The 25929-nt window shown below is 39.8% G+C and overlaps 1 protein-coding gene across 5 annotated transcripts; it reads left to right on the forward strand.

Moving 5' to 3' along the window:
* Window positions 1-615: 615 nt before the first annotated feature.
* DAB2 (DAB adaptor protein 2) lies at window positions 616-25929 on the forward strand. 5 transcript variants are annotated; one of them, XM_042875363.1, is made up of 15 exons: window positions 616-817; window positions 13016-13188; window positions 14243-14382; window positions 15140-15238; window positions 15363-15494; window positions 17464-17550; window positions 17764-17787; window positions 18051-18098; window positions 18269-18331; window positions 19340-19975; window positions 20797-20950; window positions 21472-21987; window positions 22543-22634; window positions 23380-23444; window positions 24203-25929. In XM_042875363.1, the coding sequence occupies exons 2-14, from the start codon at window positions 13092-13094 to the stop codon at window positions 23437-23439; spliced, it is 2148 nt and encodes a 715-aa protein (XP_042731297.1). In that variant the 5' UTR covers window positions 616-817; window positions 13016-13091; the 3' UTR covers window positions 23440-23444; window positions 24203-25929. The 5 variants fall into 5 exon arrangements, with proteins under 5 accessions (XP_042731297.1, XP_042731301.1, XP_042731299.1 ...); XM_042875367.1 differs by having other exon boundaries at window positions 19340-19633; XM_042875365.1 differs by having other exon boundaries at window positions 13066-13188.

Here is a 25929-nt window from a genome sequence, read left to right on the forward strand (position 1 = left end):
TTTTTGAGAAAATGAATGTTAGATTAAGTTTGTAGTTTTGAGGGGAAAAAGTTAAAAAAAAAAAGGGAGAGAGAGAGAGAGCCCTTCTGCAAGGACAAAGCATGAGTTTTTATCAGAGGTTCTTTCATACAAACTGGAAAATTGCTGTACCGCACTGGGAAACAAAACATTATTGAGGCTTTAATAAAGATGAGTGCAAATTATGGAGGTCAGGTCTGGATGTGACCCAGAAACAGAATCATACCATCCCAGTATGGTTTCAGCTAGCCATGGATTTGTGGGGGAGAAAGGATGGACTTTTGACTTCAGTGTTTTTGCAGAAAATAAGCATTCGGTTTGGATTGGATTTTTAACAACGCTGCCGCACCTGTCTAAAAACAGACGGTCACAAAGACACAAGAGAGTACCTGTTTTCTAGATGAGAGCTTCAAATGCATTCTGCACGAGGAGCACCAGCTATGTCTCCCCTGAACCAGTCCGCACCCACCGCACGTCTCACACGCCTGGACCACCACCCCCCCCCCCCCCCCCCCGCCAGCAGCGACAGGGGCCGGACCGGCGGCTCGCAAGGAGTTAATCTTGTGAGCACCGACACGTTGAGGGGGAGTAGCCAAGACCGAGCAGCAAAAACATCATAGCACATTCCTGGGTAGTGCTCAGCTGCCAGCATCTGATTAAAACCATATCTCTCGCTGTGAGTGGCTAACTAATCCGAAGGCGAGAGTGCCACTGAATATTTAACCGGGCCCTCGCTCCCCGTCAGGCTGCCAGCTGCGGTTCTCCTCGGATCATGCACGGAGCGGCACGGATCTAGCCTGTAAGCAGCTTTGCGAGAGGGGACTCGGCTCTTTGCAAGCCTCTGGGAGGGGCTATAACCAGAGACGGAGGGCGATTTTTTTGTTTTGTTTTTGTCTTTTTTTTTTTTTTTTCCTCTTTTCTTTCGCCTCTTTCCTCTTAGAGAACATGGCAGCGCGAGCTTATAGTAGGGCTGCGGGGGCCGGCAGACCCCTGCCGCGGGGTGGCAAAGCCGGAGGCGCTGGTGCTCCCACCGGGGCCGTCCGCGTCTCCCTGCAGCGCCGGCGGCGTCGGGCCGCGCTCTGGCCGCAACAGAAGAGGAGGCGGCGCGGGGTGGGGGGCGCTGGGGGCCGCGGAGCGCGCTGCTGTCCGGGTGCCGTGCGATGGAACCCGCCCGCATCCTGCCCCGAGCTGCAACAGAGCCGGCTCCCTGAGGAAGCCGGAGCTGAAAGCAAAATAAACACGCAATTTTATTTCTGTTTGTCGGGTGAAGACGCGAAAATTATATGAAACTTTCTGTTTATATGCATGCATCACCGAGATGAAAGAATCTTCTGTCAGCAGAGGAGGGTTAGAATATAGTAAAGCAGGGGTAGGCTTTCTGTTCTGAGTTTAGATGGAGCATCCTTGCTGAGCAGCCCTCTGACTGCTGGTGAATCTTAGGATGGTATTTCTACTTGTGGTAAATGGATATAGTCAAGGATTTCTAGGACTAACTGATGTGAGAACACACTTTTGTCAGGAAAACTAACTTCTCAGCTGGTGAAGCTTTAAGCCCCGGTGATCATCACATGATGACACTTTGAGTGCTGTTCCACAGTAGTGCCTGCGATCCAGCAGTAAGATCAGTGCAGTTGAACTTCCCTGGAGCAGAGCTTTTACTTCTTTGCTGAGTTGAGGTTAGTTGCTTGAGCTCTTGCTAGGGAAACATGTAAATCCATTGTTAAGGTAGGATTAACTTTACATTGTTAAGGTCTTTATTTGGGGGCGTGGGAGGATGTTGAGGGTAGAAGAGGGACTAGAGAGAAATCATCTTCATCTTAATTAAGTTGCTTTGCCTTAGAAGTTTACATTTTTGCTCAGAGTATTTCATAGTTTCCATGAAAATTCTATCCAAAATAGAGTGGGTCTGAGAGCATGTGGGCTTTAAGATTTGGTCATAGTATGCAGGAATGAGCACTGATATGCTTAGGGGTGGGAACTCCTTTGTAGATAGACAATTCAGATTAAATTATTTACAAAGCTATATATTCCAATTGGTTGTGAAGATTTATTAGGCACTAATAAGTTGAAAAAATTGATGTGATGTCTGATAGTGACCTGTTATGCAGTTAGAAGCTGTTATGAAGGCCTACTAACAGTGTGTCAGGTGAGGTGAGTAAGACACTGGGTGGCTAAACAGGAGCAAATCAGAATCCAAATGAACGCTTGAGAAGAGCATTTTTGAGGGAGTGAAGGAGCATGCCTGTTTAAAGAATCACTGCAGTCACATCCAACACAAATGGCCCTTGGGGCACAGTTAGGCTTCCAAAATGCCCTGAGTGAGTTTAGGATGTGGTCAAGTTTAAAGCAGAAGCTTCTGTTAATAGAAACTCACTGAAGTTTGCATTTGGAGGAGAAAAACTGTTGTGATTTCTAAATGAATGTCGGTGAACCATCAAAGCAGAAGCTTCCCTAGCAAACCTCATGACTGAGAGTGCAGGAAAACTCAAACTAAAGTGGGTTGAATGTTAGGTACTGTGAGTCTTAAATGAGATGCTTCTGCTGTGGGGAATTTAGTAGGGCCTTCTGTGCTTCTTGCTGAAGACAGAAGAATGGAAGAATGATGAGCTTTATGGCACAAGTCTTGTGACACTTTCTCATCTATTGTGCTCTTACTTCAAGCAAAGCTATTGGCTGAGCATCAGCAGTTGTGCTCAGCATTATCACTTGGAAGGATGGGACAAAAGCGAAAATCTGGCATCATTTTCCTCTTGTGAAGGTAGAAATGGTTATCCATTCTAATTTGTGCCTTCTGCTGTGTTTCTATTTACATCTGCAGAACACAGCCTACTTTCTCAGTGAGAGAACATGACTTGACAAAGTTCCTGCATAACTCAATTGCTGGATAGAATGGCCCAGTAGATGCTACACCTACTTAGCACCTTTGCTTCCTGAGTAAATAGGAATAAAGCACTTTAAACATGTAAACGATGTATGCAAAAAAAAAAAAAAAAAAAAATACCAGAAGAGCTCTTAGGTTTGTGGGAAAACAGCTGTACTTAGTGTCAGAATGGGGGGGAAACAAACAGCTGCTATTCAGACAGGATGTTTAAAATAAAAACTACTGCTTGTGATGTTAGGTAAATAGAAGTGCATAATATGCTGTGATTACTGAGTATTGTTGCCAGACCCACAGATCTTTCTCCTGTTGATGGTCTTCTCTCTTTATGAACTTTACACTGCTATTGTACTTGTGTGACTTACTAGGTTAACCCAGTTCTTGGGAGTGCTTGTGGACTTCATACATCAAATCTCTCACAAATCAAGCACTCCGAAATGTGAATTTGCTAGGACAACAAAGGGAAACATTCCACACCAGAGAGACATCTTACTCTGGAAATAGTACTGGTAAACCAAATCCTGCTTGCTATCCACTTTCCATCAAAAGTGATGAGATAGCATGAAAGTACCTTGTAATCTGCAAGGGTTTTGGAGGAAAAACTTAGCTCTTAGATGAAGATTCAGGGATTAGTAGTAGAAATAAGACTCTTCCCCTGCTGTGTGGGGTGGGGTTTTAAGGGGTTTTAAGCTTCTCCTGTGTAACACAACTAAGCATGAGCCACTGCTCCCCTGCCTCAGCCTGGCCTCTGTAGGAAAAAAAAAAAATAAATAAATAAAATCAAAGTTGTGTTTGGAGGATCAAATAGAATGAAGTGTCAAAGCAGTCTAACTTTCAAAACAAACTGACTTTAGGAACCCAGTTTTGAGGCTGTATCTGGGTACAAGGGTCTCAGGGTTATAAAGAATCTGGATAAGGTATAGTGGCAGGCCTAGTGAATAAACAAGATGTACCAGTTCAAACAGGATTAAGCTGTTTATAAAGCTAGGCAGCTGAGTACTGAACAAAGCATTGTCTCCTGTCTATCTCTGTTGCCTGGATTGATGTGGGCATAGATCATTCCAGTTTCACATTTACTGGAAGGATGTGCCTTGCATGTGCTATGGAATGCTTGAGAGTGAAGCACCTCGGTTGAAATGCCCTGAAGACCTTCACTCCCAACTATATCCATGTGTACTATTTTCCTTAAAAGCTTCTAAATTTCATAGCTGGTGCATGTTGCCTTAAATCTCAAAGCTCAGACACTCTGGGGCCACTTAAGGGCAGACTTTTGGCCTTGGAGCTGAATTTCCTGCTGTTTTGTCAGTTCATATTGCATTCTTAGGCAATTAGATGAGAAGTAAAATACCTTATGAGGATCATGTCGTGAACCAAACAACTAGGTTAGATCTTCAACCTGTCATTGAGAAGGCTTCACAACAGTGTTCTTGAGGATCGCACTCTTTTGAAAAATATGTGGAGCACTTAATGCTGATGCATCACATAGCCACAATCTCCTCCTACAAGGAGTCTGTGGTATATCTCTCTTACAGCTAAAATGCTTAGGATTGAGACTGTAATCCAAGAAGAGACAGGACAAGTAGGGAGCACACAGGTTGAAGTGTGATGAACACTACATCCTTTGTCCATCCTTTAGGCTAACTTCTGTGCTTCCACTAAAGAAGATAATTGGTGCTTTAAACAAGAGCACAAATGTTGCTATGAATAAAAAACTAATTTTTTAGAAGCTTGAATAGCAGATCTGTTTGAAAACAGCTACTAGCCTTGCTAATAGAAGATAGACTCTAGATGAGGATGGGAGGCTTTCCCTTGCTCTCCTCTGGTGGGTGGGGGACACATCTGTAATCTGATATTGAGACCTTCTTAGGGATGGAAAGCTAAATGGGTCTGATAGGGATTCCTAGAGTCTGGATTTAGGAGTAATGTTGTGAAGTTCCCTGAGGAAGGAATGAGACCACTGCAGGAGAGCTGGTCTTCATAAAGTGCGGGCAGGATCGTCAGTCTTCCAGTGACAGATCAAGAGCATAATTTGTGTCTGTTACAGGAGTCTTGTGACTAGTGACTACTGCACTGAACTATGTAATCAAAGGCTGGCAGAAGATGGTGGCTACATGGAAACCTCTTCAGATACTGATGATTTATTTTTAAGGGCAGGTTTCTGGCTGGTCATGGATTATCGGCTGGGTGAGCACTTTCTGGATAAGCAGACCACAATACCTGACAATGTGGTAATGACAATATAGTGCTGAGCTGAGTGAGCTCAAGAACAGTACAGGAAAAATCCTGTTTCTCATGGAGATGTGTTTGTGATCAGGTAGAGAACACAGTTCAGTGTAGAACATATGCAATCTCTCTCAGTACAGCTTGCACACACCCAAACTGCAAAGAGGGATAACTCTGCCAGCACTGGACAGTTAACAGCATACAGCTGAAATAACCTATGATAACAGCTTCAATATGTGTCAAGTTCCTGCTCTGAGGAAGGGGGGTGAAAAGCACAGTTATTGGCAAGAGTCTTTTGCTATACAAACTAGAAGGAAGATCAGAAACAGTCTTCCTAGGCATGAGAGAGTTAGAAGCATGGTTATAAGTGAGGTATTTGAGTTGTTCTTTAGCTCAAACTCCAGTTGGCATCTGAGTAAACCCTAGCTGAGTTAATTAAAGAACCTGGAAGCAAAGCAGTTGTTAATACATTCAGTGAGTCCAGCCAAACAGTACTGACAGAAGACTGAGTGGTAGACACTGCAGACATACAGTCTGAGTTTTCTCGTCCTGTGAGTAGGTGATGTTCTCCTGAGCAATGTCTACAACAGATGAACTCAGGAGCCACTGACTTTAGGGGCTTCCATCTGGGAGCCAGATATGTAGGAGCAGCCTCTCAAGTGTGAAAGGATGTTGTCTTTCTGCAAGACTGATGTAAAGAAATTTCATTTGGAAACTGTTGTGAGGACTATAGGAGTAAGCAAGTAACCTTCTATAAGTACATATTTCTAGAATAAGCCTATGTTACTAGCCAAATAGGTCTCTAACAACAAAAAAAAAAACCAACAATGGGTTATCTACCAGTTGCTTTCTAAGAGAAGGATTTGGACTTAAGAAGCTGGTATTGTTTGTACTAAAACTGAGATGGCTTTTTAGTTTGCAGGATTAACTAAGAGGATGATATGCTGAATGCAGATGTTGGAAAGGCTGCTACAAAGATTTGTTTTAAAACTCTATTTCTAGAATAAATTGTAAATTCAGATAGATAGATAGGTATCTGGATGATACCGTTAGGCACTTGAGTTTCTGACTGAAGAAAGTTCTTATCTATGAGACTGACTATGGCAGTACTAGTTCCCCTTGTTTTGAGGTGAAATCTTAGCAAACTAGATAACAAATGTTGACCTCTACTTACTTCTAAAGAAAGTGAGACTTTCTTCATAACCCCTTGTTAACTTATATAATACTAAGTTCTTAACCAGGTGCAGCTTGTTTAAACTTGCTGTGGCTTCACTGAGATCTCTGTTCTAATACACTTGGAATAGCTATATTGATTCCTATGATAAGTGGAGGAAAAGTTCAAACTAGAACTACCATAATGGCTGGGCTGAGAAGCTGCTGATCATCTCATCAGTAATGCTGTGCTTACAACTGCAGCACTATGACAAAAAGGAAGGGTTCAACTGTATTGGTTGTATGCAGTGACCTGTTCAGTTCTAGCTTGGTGATGGTGATGTTCACTTGGCTGTAATTCCAGTGACTGAAGTGTGCAGCAAACACTTCCAGGAATTCAGTTTGAATTTCTACATTCTTGCTAAAAAAATAAGCAGTTTGGAGAAAGCTGGTGCACTGATACAGTGAGAACAGACTGTTCTGTTCTTGTGATGAAATAGCAGTTGGTAAATAGACTGAAATGGTAAAGTACCTGGGTGGTGATTCGCAGGCATGGTCCTGCACCAGCTGTGGTAATGCCAACATCTGAAGCTGATGCCACTTACTAAAGCAACAAGATCTGTCTTCTTTGCAGTGGAAACCTGAGGGAATCATAATCATGCAGAAGGTATTCCATAAGGTATCCATTACTGCACTTCTGACTCACCCTTCCCTTTTTCTCATTCTGAATATATATGAACAAGGCAGTTAGACCTTGAGACCTGTTCTACAGCATGCTTGACCCTAAAGGGTACCTCTATTGGCAGAGGAAGCCTTTGGCATAGAGCTGTCTTATAACCTCTGAAAAGTATCGATACATCATCTTTTAGGTGAGAGGACAATACTACTGAGGGCATATAGAAAGTTGCAGAGAAGTGGGGGCAGCTCCCTGAGTAAAATCCTGTTAACCTGGAAATATTCTCTCCAACAGATCAAGTGTGATTTAACTGAAGAACTGACACCACATAAATGATCTGTTACCTACAATGTAGATTTCTAATTACCTATAGCCTAACAGAAGAGAATCTTTTTTAAAATTTTTTTTAATTTGGGAAGATGAGACCAGTGGCTTTAGCCTTGCTATCAAGGAATTGTAGGAGAAACTATTATTTGTAATGGGGTCATTACTAATATAGACCTTGCTGATTGTGTGAATGACTGACAATGTCATTTGTTCAGCAGAATGGACCAACACTGTCTCTTACAAGACTAATCACAGGGTCTTGGGTTAGACTTGGCAGTGTAAGAGCTTGTATTTAGTCAACTTTCTGGTACGTTGCACTGTTCTTGTGTTCCAGACACGGTATGAGTTGGAGAACAGTTCCCAGGCTATCTATGAACTCTTTTCTACCACTTATCATCAAGAAGATACTTTTTATTTGTTAGTGTGAACAGTGAATACTGGACATAATTTTATATATAGGTAAGGCTAATACCTTTCCATTATATTACCCAATTTTTACAGTAATTCCTAGCAGACTAATTTGACTGTTTAGTAGAGGAGATGTAATAATGGTTGTAGTGTTTTCCTCAGTGCAAGCAGTTGGAATTTTCCATCTAAGACATAAAATCTTGTGTCATGTTGCAGGAGGTTTATTCATGTTGCATATACTGTCAGATTCTAGGACAATTTTTGCTTTAGTAAAGAAACAAAACATTTAAATTTATTTTTTTAATCAGAATCATAGAAATATCTGAATATCATGCTTTTTAAAAAAATTTATTTATGCATACCTAGTGCTTTTCAGGGCCATTTAGGACACTACCATTGTAACAGGAACTAAGAGAAACTCAGGTAGTCATTTGCACACTAAGAAGCAGTTAGATGTGAATGTCAGTGATACAGGGCCTTACATAAATGTACTGCTAAGCTGGCAGAATCCTGCAAGTTAAAACTGTTCACTACTGGTTAAAGTATCTGGCTTTAGCACTTTGACTCTTGCTAATCGTTGGATTGCTGTTAGCCACTAATCTGTCTCAGTCTACAAAACTGAGATCTTGTAGCATGGTTACTCAAGTAGATCGCTTGGTTACCATCTCTTGGTTACCATTCTTCTAAAAACAGCCTTTCTGACAAGAACTCAAGCCAAGATATTTCTCAAGCTGTGTTGTACAGATTCTGATACAACCTTCTAACCAGAAGAACCTGGCTGACTCTTCACAATGCAGGTGAGGGAGAAACATGCCTTGAGAAGGTATGTTTAGCACTCAAACTACTGCTGTGCTTCCAGTTACTACTTCCTTCCTACAAGCAATGTTGTACTTGGCAATAAAAGCTACTTTTATCCTCTCCTGGCCTCTGAGATTTTCATTTGAGGTTAGTATTTACATGCAATAACTCTTAAATCTGAGTTATGTACTTGTAGTATCAAGGCACAAAAAAGGAACACAGGCTGTCAGAAGGAGTATTGGACTGCTCAACAGATGTTCAATTTATCTGTCTTAGCGCTGACTTTTGCACTGCTCTTCTGCTCAGATGTGTTTTTATTGATATTAAGGGAATTATCTTTTTGTATTGGGGGGGAGGAAAACAAAGAGCAAACAACTTGTATGTCAGGAGAAGATTTTCTAGTTTTTAAATCCCACGACAGCCTGTAAGAGTAATGAAGTTTCTCAAGTCCTTACGCAAGAAGAATAATTCCATACCATGGAGGATAGATACCATGTTGCACTGCTCAAGTAAGAGGAATAGTTAAATAACATTTACTTTTCCTTAAGAGATGCTGCCATAACAAAACTGTTTGGAATGTGCTTCAATTATTGCTAAAAACAAGATGTTTCAAGGATGCTTTGTCACTATCTCATGTAGGAAGTTTCTTGAAGACACAATATAACTTGTGTTCTTGAAGAACACGATATAACTCAAGTCCCAAGACTGGTTTTTCTCAGAGTGGATCTGTGGGAAATCAAGTATTGTATTTGAATCAAGAGTTTCCTGGATTGAGATAGGTCTTGAGGTATAAGCTGTTATCTATGCATACAGGGCCTGAAATAGTCATTCCTTAAAGTGTGATCAGTACTCTTCAGGAATAATCCCTACAGGAAAGGCATTAGGTACCAACAGGAAGAAGTTTTAGAATTTCTTTTAGAGTGAATTGAAAAAAATATCATACCTTCTGATGCAGATTGTAATAGCAGAGCAGGTAATCAGACTGTGGTGATAGCAACAGATGTATCTACATGGAAATTTCAAGACATCACTTAACAATCTGCAGACTAGCTCCTGAGGTTTTCATTATCACTGAATCAAAGAATGGCCTGGGTTGAAAAGGACCACAAAGATCATCTAGTTTCAACCCCCCTGCTGTGTGCAGAGTCGCTAACCACGAGACCAGGCTGCCCAGAGCCACATCCAGCCTGGCCTTGAATGCCTCCAGGGATGGGGCATCCACAACCTCCTTGGGCAACCTGTTCCAGTGTGTCAGCACCCTCTGTGTGAAAAGCCTTGTAGAACTGTAGGCATGACTGTCCTTGCATGAAAGCACTTGTATTTTTAACTTACTTGCATTGCTGGTTGGCTTTCTTTATGGAGGTAGGTGCTGTAGGAATTGAGGTGCTGTAGGATTTTGTTGCCTTACTCCTGCAGCCTGAGTAAGGGAATGCTAAGGGACTGAGCAAAAGAAGCCTCTGAGCAAGAACAGAAAAATTATTTTAACATTAGCTTCCTGCACATGTACAAGTGCATATAAACACTATGCAGACTTCACCAGCACTTTCCACTATGATAAGGCAAGTTCAAGTGTGAAAAAGACCTTGTGGTTGAATACAGCTTTAACTTTGGTCTAAAGCATAGAATCAAAATTTAGTGGTGTTGTGACTCTTCTACCAAAAACAAACTAGATTACTGCTAGTTCAATCTATTTACTGTTGTTCCCCTTCAGTGATTTTTTTTTTTTTTTTTTTTTTTTTTTTTTAAATAAAGCCCGAGGGGACTTAGTACTAATTCTATAACTTAATGGTTGAGTAGTTATTTAAAATGTGAATTTGTATGAGCCTGCACTTGTCTATCCATGCATTCTTAGTTTAGTGGCTGATTTCCTTGCTCCAGAGGTAGCATTTCACAAAGACAGTTATCTGAATGTATGATACATAACTGTCATGTACTGTAATATCAGGTGAGATGAAGTGTGTCAGACCTCAGATGAGAGACATTTTTCTCTGTGATCTGGCCAGAAAGGTCTCACTAATCTTCTCAAACTGAGTTGTTAGCACGGAATGGCTGAGCACTTGCAACTCATCCTGTTCTTTCTGTGGAAGATCTCATACTTGTGTGTGTTCCTGCCCATTTTCTTCCACCTCAGGTCTTTGTGCTGTACATCTTTGTGCAACTCAGTGGTCTTGTTTCTGTAGGCTGAAGACAGATAGCTAACAACAGATGCATAATTAGAGCCTGAAGATGAGAACTGCCCTTATGGAGTTCTACCATTTTAGTGAGATCCTGTTTGTGCATGTTTGTTCCTTCATAGGAAATTAATTTGCAGTTGACTCTTCATCATACTTCGGTCTTTGGCTGTATATATCCTGGACTAAACCGGTCAAGTAGGATTACTGACAGCAAGGACTTGGTACCTTGAGGTTGCTGTTTCTTCTATCTAGTACCATACTGGGAAGTAAGTCTTAAGGCTGTGACCCATCTCCTTGACAGTGTGTCTTAGCTGTTCTTCTCCAAGCTCTTTCCTTCTGTTCTCCAAATTGTAACATACCAGGTGAGGATGAGTGGTTGAATAATGACATCAGCTTAATCATCTTTCTTCCTCTCTTTCTAAAGGACTTGATAAACCTAGGGAAAGGACCATTACCAAATGCTACTTACTCTGTAATATAAAGACCATCTTCAACTGTTACTCTACCATCAGAAGTAGATGCTGGCCTGGACATAAATGGGATTCATTTGGCTTTATTTCACTTGATTAATGTGGGTTTTGGGTTTTTTTGTTTTGTTTTGGTTTTTTTTTTTGGTGGTTTTCTGATTGGCACCTTTTAGTAGTTCTGCAAACACTGTGCAAAATAACTGTTTTAGTGCAATAGTTTGTCCTTTGTCAGAATGGGCACACAATAACAACGTTGCTTTCCTAAGTCATGACTTGAAATATTGGCTCTTCCTATGTCATGTATTTTTACTCAATAACACTTGAAATTTTTACACCACCTGTTCTCTTGACTCAAGGATTACCTACCTGTGACCAAGTAAGTTCCTTACAGAAGAGAACAGATAGAGCTGCCAGAGATTTTTCTCAAATTAGCAGTATTAGCTGCTATACTTGAGCAAGGATAAATGCAACTCTGAAACCATCTGATAAGCAGATAGATTTAACTTTGCTTCTCTTAGCAGATAGTTGACTAATGGTGGCCCTTCTGTCTAAATGGAAATGAAGGCCTTCAGGGTGACTTTTTTTTTTGTCTTCTTCTAAGGATCTAGGCATTTGTGTTCTTTCTAGGTTAAGAATCGGTTAAGCATTGACATCCATGGCTCTGCTAGTTGCAGGCTGGATGAGTCAGTTCATAGTTATTGACTTAACAAATTGAGGAAAGAGGAGAAAGGTAGGAGTGAAAACAAAATTCTTAAAGTAACTTCTTAGTAATGGGTAAAGCATTAGCTAAAATAAGGCTAGTGGTGAATAAGCCATTGAGAATTGCAGGCTTTTAAAGCAGAAGGTATGCAACTCTTCCAGCAGTTGTCTGGGGACATAGAATATCTCAAATGGAGTGCTGATTAAAAGGTGGCTTGGTCTGTGGCTACCTCATTAGAAATAGAGGAAATTAGTAGTAGTGGAAGGCAGCCCAGCAATTTAATTATCTAAACACTGTTTTGGCTTCACTTGTCACCTAAAATTCACACTATCTGAAATCATTACCATATCTCATACTCAGAGCAATTTTTGTAGCAGGTATGAATGTCCATACCTTTCTGTCTGGGGATAGATGATCTTCAGAAGTACACGTGCCTTTATTTGTTAAATGTTACTCAGTATTTCTGTTGTTTGGGAACAAAACATGGTGACTGCTGGTGATGGTGCATATTTTGCATATTCATATGTATTATGAGTTTCCTCTCTGAGGCTAGAAAGGTATCATGGTGCAGATTTGAGAGAAACAGTGGACTAGTGTGGCTTAACTTCTGGAGTTTTTTGTGGGAAGGGGGGAAGTAAAACAGGCTGCTTGATTACTCTTTAGGCAAGTGTGGTGGTCTTCTGGTTTTGCCTTTCTTCTGAAACAGTCTTGCAGCCTAGAGAATTCATTGGCTTTCACTTCTTGAGTGTTGAAACTTCAGACATTGACTATTATGGGAACATGAATAAGATCTAATAGCTTTTTTTTTTTTTTTTTTTTTTTTTACTGTTCTGTTGATATATTTATGAGTGTTAAAAACAGGTCCTAGCAAATATTTCTTGAATGGTCTCCTGCCCTACAGAGGTGATGGTTGCAGTGAAGAGTACAGCAAATCTCTAAGGTTCTAAAAAATAGTTTTAGAAGTTCAGAAGCTACAGGTTGCAAGTACAGCCTGCAGATGTATGTCAGTATGATATACTGATTGGGTATTATTGGGGGGAAGGGGTCGTCACCTAGTTGCCATAACTTCATGCTCTCTGAGGAGCAGCCTGAGATGAACAGATGAGATGACACTTCCAGTCAGGAGTCCTGTTTCAGTAATTCGGCAGAACAAAATAGGACTAACTGGTCTAATGGGAGCATTTCTTCTTTAAGGTAAAATATTATGCCTGCCTACTGATTGTTACTTGGATTTCAAACTACAGCAAGCATAGCTGACAGCCATCTCATCATGTCTACTGAAGCTGAAACTACTTCTACTGTAAACAACCAGCCAGAGCACCAGGCTCCGCCAAAAACACAACCTTCAAAGAAAGAAAAAAAGAAAGGTAGGCAATATCTACTCATTGAACACTTCCACTCAGTCTCCTTAATTTTTTGCATTTTCCTAAAGCTGTGATCACTTTCACTGCATAGTTGATATAACTCTGAGGTTTCAAGTTGGCTGGAAAAGTGAGTAAATAAACTAGTGAAATATCTCTAATCAGAAGATAGGCTTCTAGATAGAAAGCTCTTTCTAACTCTTCTAAGGCTTTCAGTTCTAGTTGTCAGAATCAGCAAATAAGTCATTGGAAGCTGGGTGAAATGAAAGCATTCTGAGATTAAACAGCTGAGGACCATCCAGGAGCATGAACTCAATCTTATCCCTCCAAAGATGGAATGACATGCTAGATATAGATTCAGATTTTACCCCGAAGAATCTAGAAAACACCATTCATGAGAATAATTGTCAGTCAACAGGTTTTTAGACAGATTTGGTTATATAAATATATATCATACAGAGATACATACTCAAAGCATACACACTGAGTGTATGGAGCATGCAGAAGAAAATGAAGATGTTCTGAGAAGTAATGGGAACAGCAGGAATAGCAAATGCAGCTAAAATATCAAGAGGTTACAAGGATGTGAGTACTAGTACCTCTTACAGAGATGAATGTGCTGATACAAAATTTCAGCATAGATACTAGCAAGTTCTTAGAGACCAAGAAGAGTTCTGATTAGACCACAATTGTCTGAAAGTCCTACTGAACACCCATTATCACCACAGGAAGTACTGGTTTTGCTTGGAGGTGGTGCTTAGCTCTCACATCTAGTTGGCTGTCACCTGAAAACAAGTCTGTTGGGATTGTTCTGAAATCCCCAGACATCAAGCATTAGACCCAACTCTCTGAATAGAATCTTACAGATTCTGTAACAGCAGCATGACCTTACAGGATCAATTACCTTGCAGAGCATATGCCACTGGAAGGAATATGGTTGTTAGTCCATTATAATAAACAGACAGTTTTTAAAAGCAAAAACATACCATATTAGTACATTTTAAATAATATTTCTGAAGCCACAATATTTCTTTTCTAAAACAAATCTTTCTGTCTCTAGGGCCAGAAAAGACAGATGAATCTCTCCTGACCAGATTCAAAGGGGATGGTGTGAGATACAAAGCTAAATTGATTGGCATTGATGACGTGCCAGAAGCAAGAGGAGACAAAATGAGTCAGGATTCAATGATGAAGTTAAAGGTAAGATTTTGAGTTGGCATCCAAGCAACATATTTGCTTGGACTTCAGAAGATGCATCAAATGACTTTGTCACAGTTTCAAATATTACTTAGTGGGAATATATAGCATGATATTTATTGCTTCATGAAAGATGCTTTTGAAGTTGGAACTCATTGCTTGGAGACTGGTAGTCTTAAATATAATCAGTTGTTCTCTGTCTTGGGAACACTCTGTTGATGAATCTCTTGTTATCAGTCATATTAGATTCCAAAGTATTAAGTTGATTACAAGTAATTAACTTCAGTTTTGGATGGGGAAGAGGGAGATTTTTCTTCTTTAGGGTAAGACTGCAAAGCCCAAGCTGTTATTCTGTAGCTATGGTAGCACCAAAAGATACAGATAAACCAAAGGGTAAATGTGACCCTGCAGCAATGAAGATAACATCTTCTGGAGAGCAGAACCCTCACATTAGTTTCTGCTACATGAGTAAGTCTGAGGTGGCCTGGTAAGGATGCTGTTACTTCACTGGTTCCTTGAACAAAAATAAAAGCTTTTAAGCTCCTAAAAATTTATGAATGAAGTACAATCTAGTTCTGAAATGCTCTATGAAGCTTCATGTGTTATGCTGGAAGAGAAATGTGGCTTAAACACTGCCTAGGAATAACTAGACTAGCGCTAATACTGTCACAGCTATGGGATCATGAGAAATGCTAAGGAAGCAAGCTAAAGCTCAATCATGTGGAAGTCTCATCAATACTACAATATTCATCTTATTCAGGGAATGGCAGTAGCAGCTCGTTCCCAGGGTCAACACAAGCAAAGGATCTGGGTGAACATCTCCCTCTCTGGTATCAAGATCATAGATGAGAAAACTGGGGTAAGAAATAACTCATTCTCTTATTTTGACTCTTAAATAAAGTGATGAGTTGGAGTCAGATGAATCTAAACTAAATCCATTAATGATATCTTCCAATATGAACTTCATTTCTTTCTAATTCCAGGTCATCGAGCATGAGCATCCAGTAACCAAAATCTCTTTCATTGCTCGAGATGTAACAGATAATCGTGCCTTTGGCTATATTTGTGGAGGAGAAGGCCAGCACCAGTTTTTTGCCATAAAAACAGCACAGCAGGTATTGATTATAGGCCTTTTTTCACATTCTTTAAGTAATGTATTGTCTAAAATCTTAGTAAAACGTGTGATAAGGCTTTCATATTGATAGTTCTGTGAGGTGTAAAGAAACATCAGTACTGATGGATTGGTATATATCCTGAAGAAGGATGATAGAAAATGACTGTCATCAGTGGCTTTGGTTTTATTCAGTTCTGTCATCCAGAATAAAAGTGTTCAAGTAGCTTTACTTATTATTGTTGTTGCTTAACGTTTCATTCACTATGGAAGTCATTAGTAAGATGAACAGAGCCATTATTATGGGCTTTCCTGTACAGAAGTATATTGCTGTCAATGAGAATATTTTTGAGTTGAACATCGATAGGTTTGCTCAATTAGTAGGAAAGAGAACAACAGTATTGCACTAGTCTAGTTTTCATTATGCATTATCTTGTGCAGCAGTAAAAACTAACTTATGCAACTGCAGCAGTATTTCTGGTACAAATGAGAGGTACAATTGGTTATCCTAGAGTTGTTTCTTCTGAGAAGAGTTCTTTCTGTAATGCGCTTCCACCTTGCAGAAATTCAGTGTGCAGAGTATGTCTCTGTGAAGAGAAACTATGCATAAGCAGTATTAGATACAAGCTACTTAGAATTAATACTGAATATTATTCAGCTTCCTAAAACACCTGGACATATGCTAAATATTTATCACGATAAGCTGCTAGATGATCGTGTCTAAAATAGTCACCACTTGAACAGCCAAGGCTTCAGTGCTTAGATATTCCCTCACACACATACTTTCCTACATTCCTGTAGGACCTCTTATCAGCTTCAGACCCAATGCAGGTGAGAGCGAGGAGCTCCCTGTTAGAATTTTAGTAACAGCTGTTTCACCATTGAGCTTGTTTTATTTCAGACTCCTGTTCTGATCTGCTTCACTGGAATTGCAGATTAAGCACAAAAGCTTTCTGTATGATCAAGTGGAGTCTGTTCTCTGGGCTTTGCACCGTGGGGTGCAGCTTACTAGTCTGTAAGCTTAGCCAACCCATAGAGAGCTCTTTATTTCTTGCTAATTGCTTTTAAACATAAACACATCTGAGTAATAAGCAGTTCAGCAGATCTAGACTACTGCTGTAGCTGTACTCTTTGTCAAAGTGATAACTTGAAATGGTTTTGCCTGCAATTGCATATCTGAAACACTTGATTAGGAGAGAGGGATGCTCACGTATGAACAAAGAGACCAGTTCAGCAGATTTTCTGCTCAAGCCAAAGGTAGTGTCTGAGCAGGAGGACTTGTCTCTGACTTGTCAGGACTTTATACTGACTCAGCTGCAATATGCTTCAAGCAAAAGTTTCTAATCAGTATAGCTTAATAGCTGAAACTGCTACCACTTCAACAACTGCTCCAAATATTCTTGATAACGTTCTGTTTAGAGCCACCCATTCTTGTTCACAAAATGCAATATCTTTCTAATTCACACTGAACTTCCATCCAGGTGCAGATGTCTCCTCTAAGTGTTACCTGGTATCTGTTCCACACACACTTGAATGATTGTATTAAAATAAATATAATACTAAAGAAGCATTCTCCAATTTCATTGTTGGAGTTGGTAGAAAGCGGAGAGAACGTATGTTGTTATCATCTCATGAATACACCGGAGCTTCAATGCCCTGTACATTTCTGAGGAAATGTTTAGGACTTGCCATGTACTTATGAAATTGTGAATTTTAGGGGGGAAAAAAAAAGTTTAACATAGACACTGTCACTTTCCCCAGGGAGTTAACTGTTCTGGGCTGATGGTATGCCATCACCCCAGCTCTCTGCATAAGAAAGTTTATGAAGAGACCAGGCAGTCTTTGAAGTCTTGCTTTTCCTAGTATCTCAACTGTACTATTGCATCACATAGGAAAGTTTGACTTGCAGTTTCCTGGACTTCCACTGAAGCTAAAAACAAAGTAATTTGTAGTCTAAATATGTTCTTTTTCAGGCTGAGCCTCTAGTTGTTGATCTTAAGGACCTCTTCCAACTAATATATAACATGAAGAAGAAGGAAGAAGAGGAAGACAAGAAAAAGGCAAGTAAAGTTACAGATGCTGCAGCAATTTGCATAAAATAAAGTTTGTTTTAGCTTTGGCTGGGCTTGTAGACCACTGTGAGACATGATACTACTGGCTGGCAGTTGTGCCAGCAATTTCATCACTAGATTTAGGAGGTAAGCTAACTAAAGCCTCTTGCTTTGGATAATCTACCTGATGTTTAGATACTAAAAGCTTTTTTTCTTCTTTAGAGTGAAGAAGCAAATAAGACTCAGGTAAGTCACTCTAACTCATCTTCACTTGATCAGGTATTCTGCTGATAGAACTGGCTCTGTCTTTCTTCATGGCTCTAGCATTATGGTGGAATCATGAGATGCCCAAATACACTGGAAATGGAGACAAATGTGTCTGCAAAACTCATAATAGGGATCTCCCATAGTTTTTCTTTGATAACATTTGCTTGTTCAAGCATGTAAGTTCAGTGCTTAAGGCAGCTTTTGTTATTCTTGACACTGACACTGTTGTCCATCTATTCCAGAATGGTAGCGAGACCCTATCTGCAGGTCAAGCTAACAAACTGAAACTGGTACGTTAAATTTTAGAGCTTTATCTTGATGCCATTAAAGTTCATAGCAGACTATCCCCATGTCATACAGGAAATGCAAGTTTTATAGATGTTCAGTAGATATGTGTAATACTTGGATTTGCTTTTGCAACAACTCTGACACCAATTCTTTCAATACTTTTGGCTTCAAGGGAGTTGACCAGATGGACTTGTTTGGGGATATGTCAACACCTCCTGATGTGAGCAGTCCCACAGTAAGTAGACTCCAGCTTTACTTATCTCACTTCTATTTTTGAGAGCAAACTTTGTCTGAGTAGTAAGATGTATTTTGTTCTGGTTTTACAGAAGCCTTTTCCTAGTCATAGCAATATATTAAAAACTTAGAGATATGATAGTGGGAACATATTAAATAGACTAGCTAATATTCTTATCCAACAGTATTCACTGAAGTCTGTGTGACAGAAATACTATTTACTCCTGTGTTGTTAGCTGTAGGCCTTATAAATATGTACTAGCAGAATATACCTGTGCTGTAGGAAAAAAATAGAAACTCAGTTAACAACCTTTAAAGTTGAAACTTATTTTTTAGATGAGTCAGTAAGTTCCAAGTGGACTTCTAGGTACTACAGATGTAAGCTAGGTCCATAAAACAGGGCCTAACTTCACAGAAGTATGCATTTACCTTGTAAAAACTCATTGACTTCAAAATTGTATTAGTTTGCTCTGGCACAAAAAGTTATAAGTAGTCATGCAACAATTGGTGTTGCAATTGATGTCAGCAGAGCTATTGACTAGGTCTTCTGCCACCTGCTTTGATGGATAGTGTGTTAACCTTCTCCACAGGCAGACTGCTTTCTAATCTTACTCCAAAGCCGAGACTGCAACTTGAAATCACTCTAAGGCAATGTGATTTCAGAATTGTTAAAACAAAGGACTAAAACCCAGGCTGTCACTGGAATCAAACATCCCTAGGTATAATTAGTACTAATGACTAAAACTTCTGTTAAATTAAGTTCACTTGAACTAAAGGGATCTTGAAACAGGTGCTTTCAACAATGGATTTTTTGAACTGAGTAGCTGAGATATGATTATAGCTACCAGGCTTATAAAATGGTACCTTAGTGTGACTTCAGCATGACATTGAATACACATTAGTATGATGTGCTGGATACCAGAATTGTCCTATAAATTTTCCTTTAAGCTTGTGTACTTTGCAGTAGGTGATACAGAAAACTAACTTTCTTTTCTTTCTGAACAAATAGGAAACTAAAGAGATTCTCTTAGTGGATCTTAACTCAGAAATTGAGACCAAACAGACTTTTACAAAAGAGGATCTCTTCTTGAATGGCATCACACCTTCCCTTCCACAACCAAAGCCACGGCCACCCTTCTTGCCAGAAAGTTCTTTCTCTACCAATCTCAACTTCTTTCCCACACCTAATCCAGATCCTTTCAGTGATGATCCTTTTGCACAGCCAGACAAATCCACACCACCTTCATTTGATTCTCTAAAATCTGCTGATCAGAAGAAGGAAAATCTGAGTACCTTGACATCGGTGGGTAATGGTGCTTCAAATGGTGATGTTGACTACTTTGGTAAGCAGTTTGACCAGATATCTAATAGAGTTGGCAAACGAGAAGCACTAACAAGCCAGTGGCCATTTGACAGTAAGCCACCCACAGCAAGAACTCCAAATGGGGTACCAGAGAGAGAACAGAATGGCTTTCTTAAAGCCCCATCAAACCTCTTTGTGGAAGATCCTTCCAAAGGAGTAACTCTGCAAAATGGAGTAAAGCTGGATTCTGAAAGCAATATCCAGCTCTTGTCACATGAATCTATAACAATTAGCCCACCACCACAAAGTAACAAGCCAGGAAGAGGAAGGAGGTCTGTCAAGGTGAACAATGTTCAAGTAATTAATGGTGATATGCATGCTCTTACTTAGAGAAGCTGGGTGAAGGAAGCTTTTCTTTCTTCATACTGTGTAAATGACTAAAGAGTTTCACAGTGTTTCTCTTCCACCTGCCATGCTTACTCTAACCTCTCTGCAGCAGTGGTAAATCCTAACTCTCATGAATGCTCTACAGTAGCTATGATTACTAAACGTGTTCTTTTCCTTAATGCTGCCGTACTTCTGTAAAGGTCTGGTAAGTATACTGCTGAAATATTGATGCCAGGTACAATGCCAATAGCTGTTACGATAGCTATGATAGAAACACACAGCCTGTGGCTTCTTAACAATGAGGTACCAATAGTAGTTTACAGAAGTCGATGTGGCTTCACAGTGCCTGCCAAATTTCCTAGTCGCACACAGGGTGTGTCTGGGTTAATCTCTTGCAGCCAAACGATACAGAACTCTGTTGATGACCTTGACATAACTTCAGAGGTCATTATAGTCTGGGCAGGAATATTTGTATGTGAGGAGAAGAGGATTCTCGTTATGGTAACAAGAAATTCAGTTACTCTGTCTTATTCTTCTGCTGTTGACCTGGAACTACTATATATTATATAGAATGCCAAACTTATCAGTAGGCATAAACTGGTGAAGTTTGAATCACTGATACCGAGTACCTTTAAAATACGGCAAAGCTTCATGCTCTGCTGTAGCTAAAATAACAGCTTGCTGTAGCTAAAATAACAGTCTTCAGATTAAGACTTCTTAATCATGTTAGTTTATATTCTGCCATGCCATTTCACAACAACTTTTTTTCTTTCTAGACTGCATCAAATGACTTGTTTAGCTCGGACTTTTTTGCACCAACTACAGAGAGCCTTGGCTTAAACTCATCAGTACAGACAGGACCAGTGCAAACTAATCGAGTGGACCTCTTCAAAACAAGCCCTGCCACAGCCCCTCCATTGGCTGGCCTAGGTTAGTTCACATCAAATGTCTTAGACTGGAATAAGAGCTTGAATTTAAACCCAGCACAGATGTTCTAATTACCTTTTATTTCATATGCAGTGCTTAATCCATGTGCTGTCATAAACTATTAAATTCTGTGAATTAGGGACCTGAATTCTGCATCTTCAACTAGAACAGGACCTTTTGCTTAAACTTTGACAACAGCTCCAGGTTGTTGCAGGATGCTAATGTGTGTATCACAGCTTGAGATGCTAAAGTACTATTGCTGGAGGATCTTAGTAAATACTTACACAGAAGTAACTATCAACCACAATTCTGTTCTTTAAGGACTGATATGAAGTAAAGGAAAAAAATACTAACCCTTTTCTCACCAGCTCCCTTACCCCAGTGGCATTATATTAATGGTAAATCAACAGATTTTTACAAACAGCACAGGAAGAATGCCTTTCTGGTATCAACAGTGGAATTGGTACACTCATTCTTGATTTTTGAATCACTGAAGCACTGTGTAACAACCGTATTCCCCACAGGTGGCTTGCCATCACCATGGAATATGGAGATGCCTGCCTTCACCCAGGCCACATCTGTCTTTCCTGGGTCTATGATGCCTACCCAGTCTCCAGGATTTACTCAACAACTTACTTTTGGCTCTCAAGCAGTGCCAAGCTGGAGCCAGCCTGGATCTTTTGGTCCAACAGCATCTCAGTCCTCTGGCCTCTGGGTACAGCCAGCACAAGTTCCATCTGCTCCATGGGTACAGCCATCCAGTGCTGTAAATCCCTTCCAGAGTAGTGTGTTTGCACCTTCAACACTACCTGCTCAGACACAGTCTGTAATGCCCTCTGTGTCAACAACAAGCCCACCTCAGCCACCACCTAGAACTGCACCTCAGAAGGAGTTATCCAAGAAAGAGAGTGATGCTTTTATTGCTCTGGATCCACTTGGTGATAGAGAGATGAAGGACGTCAAAGAAATGTTCAAAGATTTCCAGCTGACAAAGCCACCTGCAGTACCAGCAAGAAGAGGAGAGCAGCAAAGTTTTTCAGGTGCCTCCGGAGCTTTCAGCAATTGCTTTATTAATAAAGTACCTAGATAGTACAGGTCACAGTGACAGTTAGCAAGCTGTCCATGAATGGTAAAATCTTTATTGTATTTGAATAGCTACTCAGGTAACATGATGGCTGATCATGTCTTGTCTCACAACTATGATTATACTGATTGTTTTATTTACTTTAAAGTTCTTAAAAAGAGGATTGAAGGACCTTTTCTCTTAATAGCATTACACAGACCATTGTTAGTGGCCAAACTGATGCATCTAGTGTCTAGGCTGGACTGAGGTAGACCAGGTCTGTGCAGTGTTAGAAGGCCCAGATAGCTTATGTGTATTGATGAATAGGCAGGAGATAAAACTGAGGTCATACAAAGCAACTTGCATGCTTTTTTCAATTTTTTTAATCTATTTTTGTTTGTTTGTTTGTTTTGGTTTGTTGTTTTGTTTGTTTTTAAACATCTAATTGGATGAGTTTAAGGTCAGTGTGCTGATAGGACTTAGTACACGTAAAAGCTGTTTAGTGATATAGCAGTATGTCTCCTCCTCCTAGAACCACTGAAGCCTGTTCCCAGACAAAGTGCACTACCAATTGATGGCCTGTTTGAAAGTCAGCCTAAACCAGACCTTTTCAATGTCTCCTCTGTAAGTAACAGATGTTTTCTCTATGCCCATTACTGCACCCCACCAACAGAAATATTTGTGATATTTGTGCAGTGGCTTTAGAGGCCATGGAATAAAACTTCTTGCATACCTGATATAACAAAAAAAAAACCTTCTCCAAAGAAGGCTAATGAAGCTTTATTCCATTTAGCTAAAGTCCATAACCAGTGCCTCAAGCTGTGAAGCCCCTCTGCAACTTTGTTTCTATATGGGGGAGTTTCGACAAAGGACTGTAAAGTAATGGAGGTGAAGTGGAAGACTTCTACAGCTATGCTGACTTCTATGGAGAGCAGACAGTGTTGACTGTGCAGTGTTTGCTGAACAAATGGGAGGATCCCATGTCCAGTATCCTCTTGGGGAAGGAAGTGGCCTATCCACTTCACTCCATTTGGTACATGACACTTGGTGTCCCTGATGGAAAAACCTGGATCACCTCCAGAATGCTGACTTCAAACATCTGACATTTGGCTAATCAGATTTCAACATGAATACACTAACTCAGTTCCACATGGCTTTTCTAAAGGATACCTTAACCCAAACTAATGTGTACTAACATAGCTTTAGATCTCCTTAAGTTCCTTAAAGCAAGGCATCTAATACCTGCTTAGCCAGTGCTCTTCAGTATTCTTTCCAGAAGGAGTTTGGAATCAAAACCAGCTGAAATAACCATGAAGAATAAAATCTGAAAAACCTTTAATGACTAATAATTTATTACTTTTCTTGGCAGGAATCTCAGAAGCAACATTCTGGCCCATTTGGTGGTCCTTCTGGCAACCCTTTTGCATAGACCAGGTAATATTTATTCTATTTAGGCAAACTACTTCAACTTTAAATTCTTTTCAACTAGCTCTTTGCCAGAGTTTTCATGAGTCAGCTACACTGGCTTAACTTTATTGCTCCTCTGAAGTATTGCTTGCTGTACTCTAGAAGCATTCTTCTAAGGACCTCTGCTTAGAGTTGTACATGCTGTCTGCCTAGGTCTAACTAGTGTCACTTTCTTAACAATAAAGATCCTGTTTCTCCATGGTCTTAAATCTCAAAGTCATAATAGATGTCTATTTCCTTTCCTTGAGGAAAGTTAATGAGTATGCCAAGTCTGTGGGGCATATTTACAGGAGAGTGTTAGCAGAAAGCCCAATGCAGCTCTCTGAAGTGTAGTATCTGAAGTTTTATTGGATTATAACCTGGGTGAATTAAAGTGATAACAAGCTAAGAGCTGTTATGTCATGGGAAACAAATTAACTCATGCTCTCTTGTCACTGACTAAAGAGCATGAATTGTCAGATGTGTGGCAGAGGAAAGATTTGCTAATTTAAATCATGGCATCAGTAAGGTTAGAAAACATCTCTAAGATAATCTAGTCTAAATGTCAGCCCACTGTACTACATCCCTAAGTGCCATATATACACGTTCCTCAAATCTTCCAATGAAGTACTGTCCGTCTTTTAACAGAAGACTGCTATTGCTTTAAATTTGCCCTTAGTATCTATAAGCTAGTTTAAACTATGAAGCTATAACTTCAAGTCATTCTAACCTTAAATTCTTTTCAGTATACTAGGCATAAACAGGAAAGGAGAAATGGAATAACTGGACCTCTTTTCAACATCCAATTTCTACTTTTTTCATTTTTGTCTGCCACTCTTGCTGTCGTTCCATGATGTGTCATCTAAAACATGTCCAGGTGGATTGAAGCATAAACACTGAAGAACATGCTGTGAAGACAGTAATTCAGGGCGAATGGAAACTTACACTCAACCTTGAAGACCCAAAATCAAATTGGTGGATGTTAATTTTACTTTAGGCTTTGCAGTCGTTTGTGGAAGAGCTTAGCAACACTAAGTCACGTGTTTTATACAATGCAGTCACCTCAATTTCTCTTTATTGTAGCACTTACTGTCCTGAAACATGGGAATTGAATGTACCTAGGGAAGAAATGCTGCCTTAACATAAGGGAATTGAATTAGTGGCTGCTCCACACTTTAAACAACTAGGTCAGTTGATGTATGTTTAGACAATATCAGCCAGTTGTAAAGTTATGTGGATATTACATGCTTCTAAATGATGAATGAACATATGACTTGGTCTCTAAGCCATAAAGATTGTATGAAACTGGGGGTTGGGGGGAGGGGGAACATATCCTATACACTTGTTCCATTAACTAATGGTAAAAGTAGCATTCTGCCATAAACATATAATAAAGGGACTAACTGTAGGGTCTTCAACAGAGCTGCTGGGGTCCTGAGCAATAGGGGTCTACTGCAGGATCAGATAAGCTGAAACATTTCTTGAAGGACATTGAGGTATTCATGGACACTAACTGTTGTACTGGTGCTAATATAGCTATTTGAGGGAGGGAAATCTATGAAGATTACCTTTCTTTATCAAGGTGGCTTGGCAGACAGATGGAACAAGCAGATAGGTCAGACATGATGTAGTACAACATTATTCCAGTGTGTTAGAAAGTAAAAAGACAATCATTGCTTTACTCTATGCCTTGATTCCTTGTGAACAGATATACCATCTCTGTGTCATTAATGTGAGGCATAATCTCTTAAACAGTGCCTTTCCAAAAAAAAAAAAAAAAAAAAAAAAAAAACCTCTTTACTAACAGACCTTTAAATCAGAAATCAGTCTGATGTTACAACTAGTTGTAACACTTTGTCAATGGGGATAGCTGATATCTGAGTGGTTGTTTTTTGTGGTTTTTTTTTTTTTCTGTTAATACTAAGTATAAACTTGAAATAGTATAAATCAAATGCCTAAGCAGTTGCTGAACTGGAGATCTAAGAAAATCAACTTGAAGACAGCCTTAGTACTCAATTCAGCAGGTCATGCAATTATATAAACCTTTCTTGCACTTTCTGTAATGCAAAAAAAGCTATGAATTTAAATATTTGTCTCAAACTGGAAATGTAGAAACTTCTGGATATTACACTGCTTTATAAAACTGTAGTATCTCAAGTGATGTTACCTAATGACATTAAAAACAAGCAACTCTCATAGCAAAGAAACATCTGTGTGGCTGTTGGTTTTATCCTTATAACTCAGTCTTTTGATAAAATTGATTCTATGATTTTTGGTGCTGGCTAAGAATTGTTTGTTTCACAGGTTCCTAACATAGCTGTATGACAGCATTCTCTTAAGTCTTTCTGTAGCATATTGTGTCTCAGGCCTGTTCATGAATTGCTCCTCATTAAATTCTCAGCTGACTTAAGTGTTTCCTGCTAGTAATGTGGATAGCCAACAAGAATAAATAAATGGGAAATTTTCTGTCTTA

This window comes from Lagopus leucura, unplaced genomic scaffold, assembly GCF_019238085.1.
Source record: "Lagopus leucura isolate 7727_CA_CO unplaced genomic scaffold, USGS_WTPT01 Super-Scaffold_100014, whole genome shotgun sequence".
NCBI classification, from domain to species: domain Eukaryota; kingdom Metazoa; phylum Chordata; class Aves; order Galliformes; family Phasianidae; genus Lagopus; species Lagopus leucura.